The sequence below is a fragment of the Fulmarus glacialis genome, unplaced genomic scaffold, assembly GCF_000690835.1.
Source record: "Fulmarus glacialis isolate BGI_N327 unplaced genomic scaffold, ASM69083v1 scaffold17068, whole genome shotgun sequence".
Lineage (NCBI taxonomy): Eukaryota > Metazoa > Chordata > Aves > Procellariiformes > Procellariidae > Fulmarus > Fulmarus glacialis.
In genome coordinates this window covers 6814-7171 of record NW_009230300.1, presented here as the reverse complement: position 1 = coordinate 7171, position 358 = coordinate 6814, and the positions used below count along the sequence as shown (strand labels likewise).

General features: G+C 58.4%; 1 protein-coding gene across 1 annotated transcript in view; it reads right to left on the bottom strand.

The window, feature by feature from the left end:
- LOC104081427 (membrane primary amine oxidase-like) overlaps positions 1 to 358 on the bottom strand; it is a gene marked incomplete at its 3' end in the record, with an annotated part of 2962 nt that overhangs the window by 1529 nt on the left and 1075 nt on the right. Inside the window, exon 3 of the mRNA XM_009584178.1 lies at positions 10 to 357. Within this exon, the coding sequence (XP_009582473.1) occupies positions 10 to 357 (348 nt within the window). The remainder of the gene's footprint in view (positions 1 to 9; position 358) is intronic.

Here is a 358-nt window from a genome sequence, read left to right as displayed (position 1 = left end):
AGGAGGAGCTGATGTAGCCAGTGGCGTGCACCCGGACCTCCACAGCCCCGCTGCCGTGGAACATGAAGTCCCAGATGTAGTCGTAGTTGATGAGAGTGGAGATGGCACGGATGACCAGCATGTTTTTCCGCAGCCCACCGTAGTACAAGGACTGCGAGTCAGAGAAGTGGCGCCGCAGAGGGAGAGCAGCATCATGCTCAAAAATGCAGAGTGAGTTTTGGTTGGTTTTGGGGGTCTCTGACTCCGCCAGGTAGTGCCGGTCCACATAAGTCGCTGTGTAGGGGCAGTCGAGGCCCCGGACAAGCTCGTAGGCAAACCTGCCGATGCCGAAGCTCCCCTCAAGGTAGCGGGTCGACAT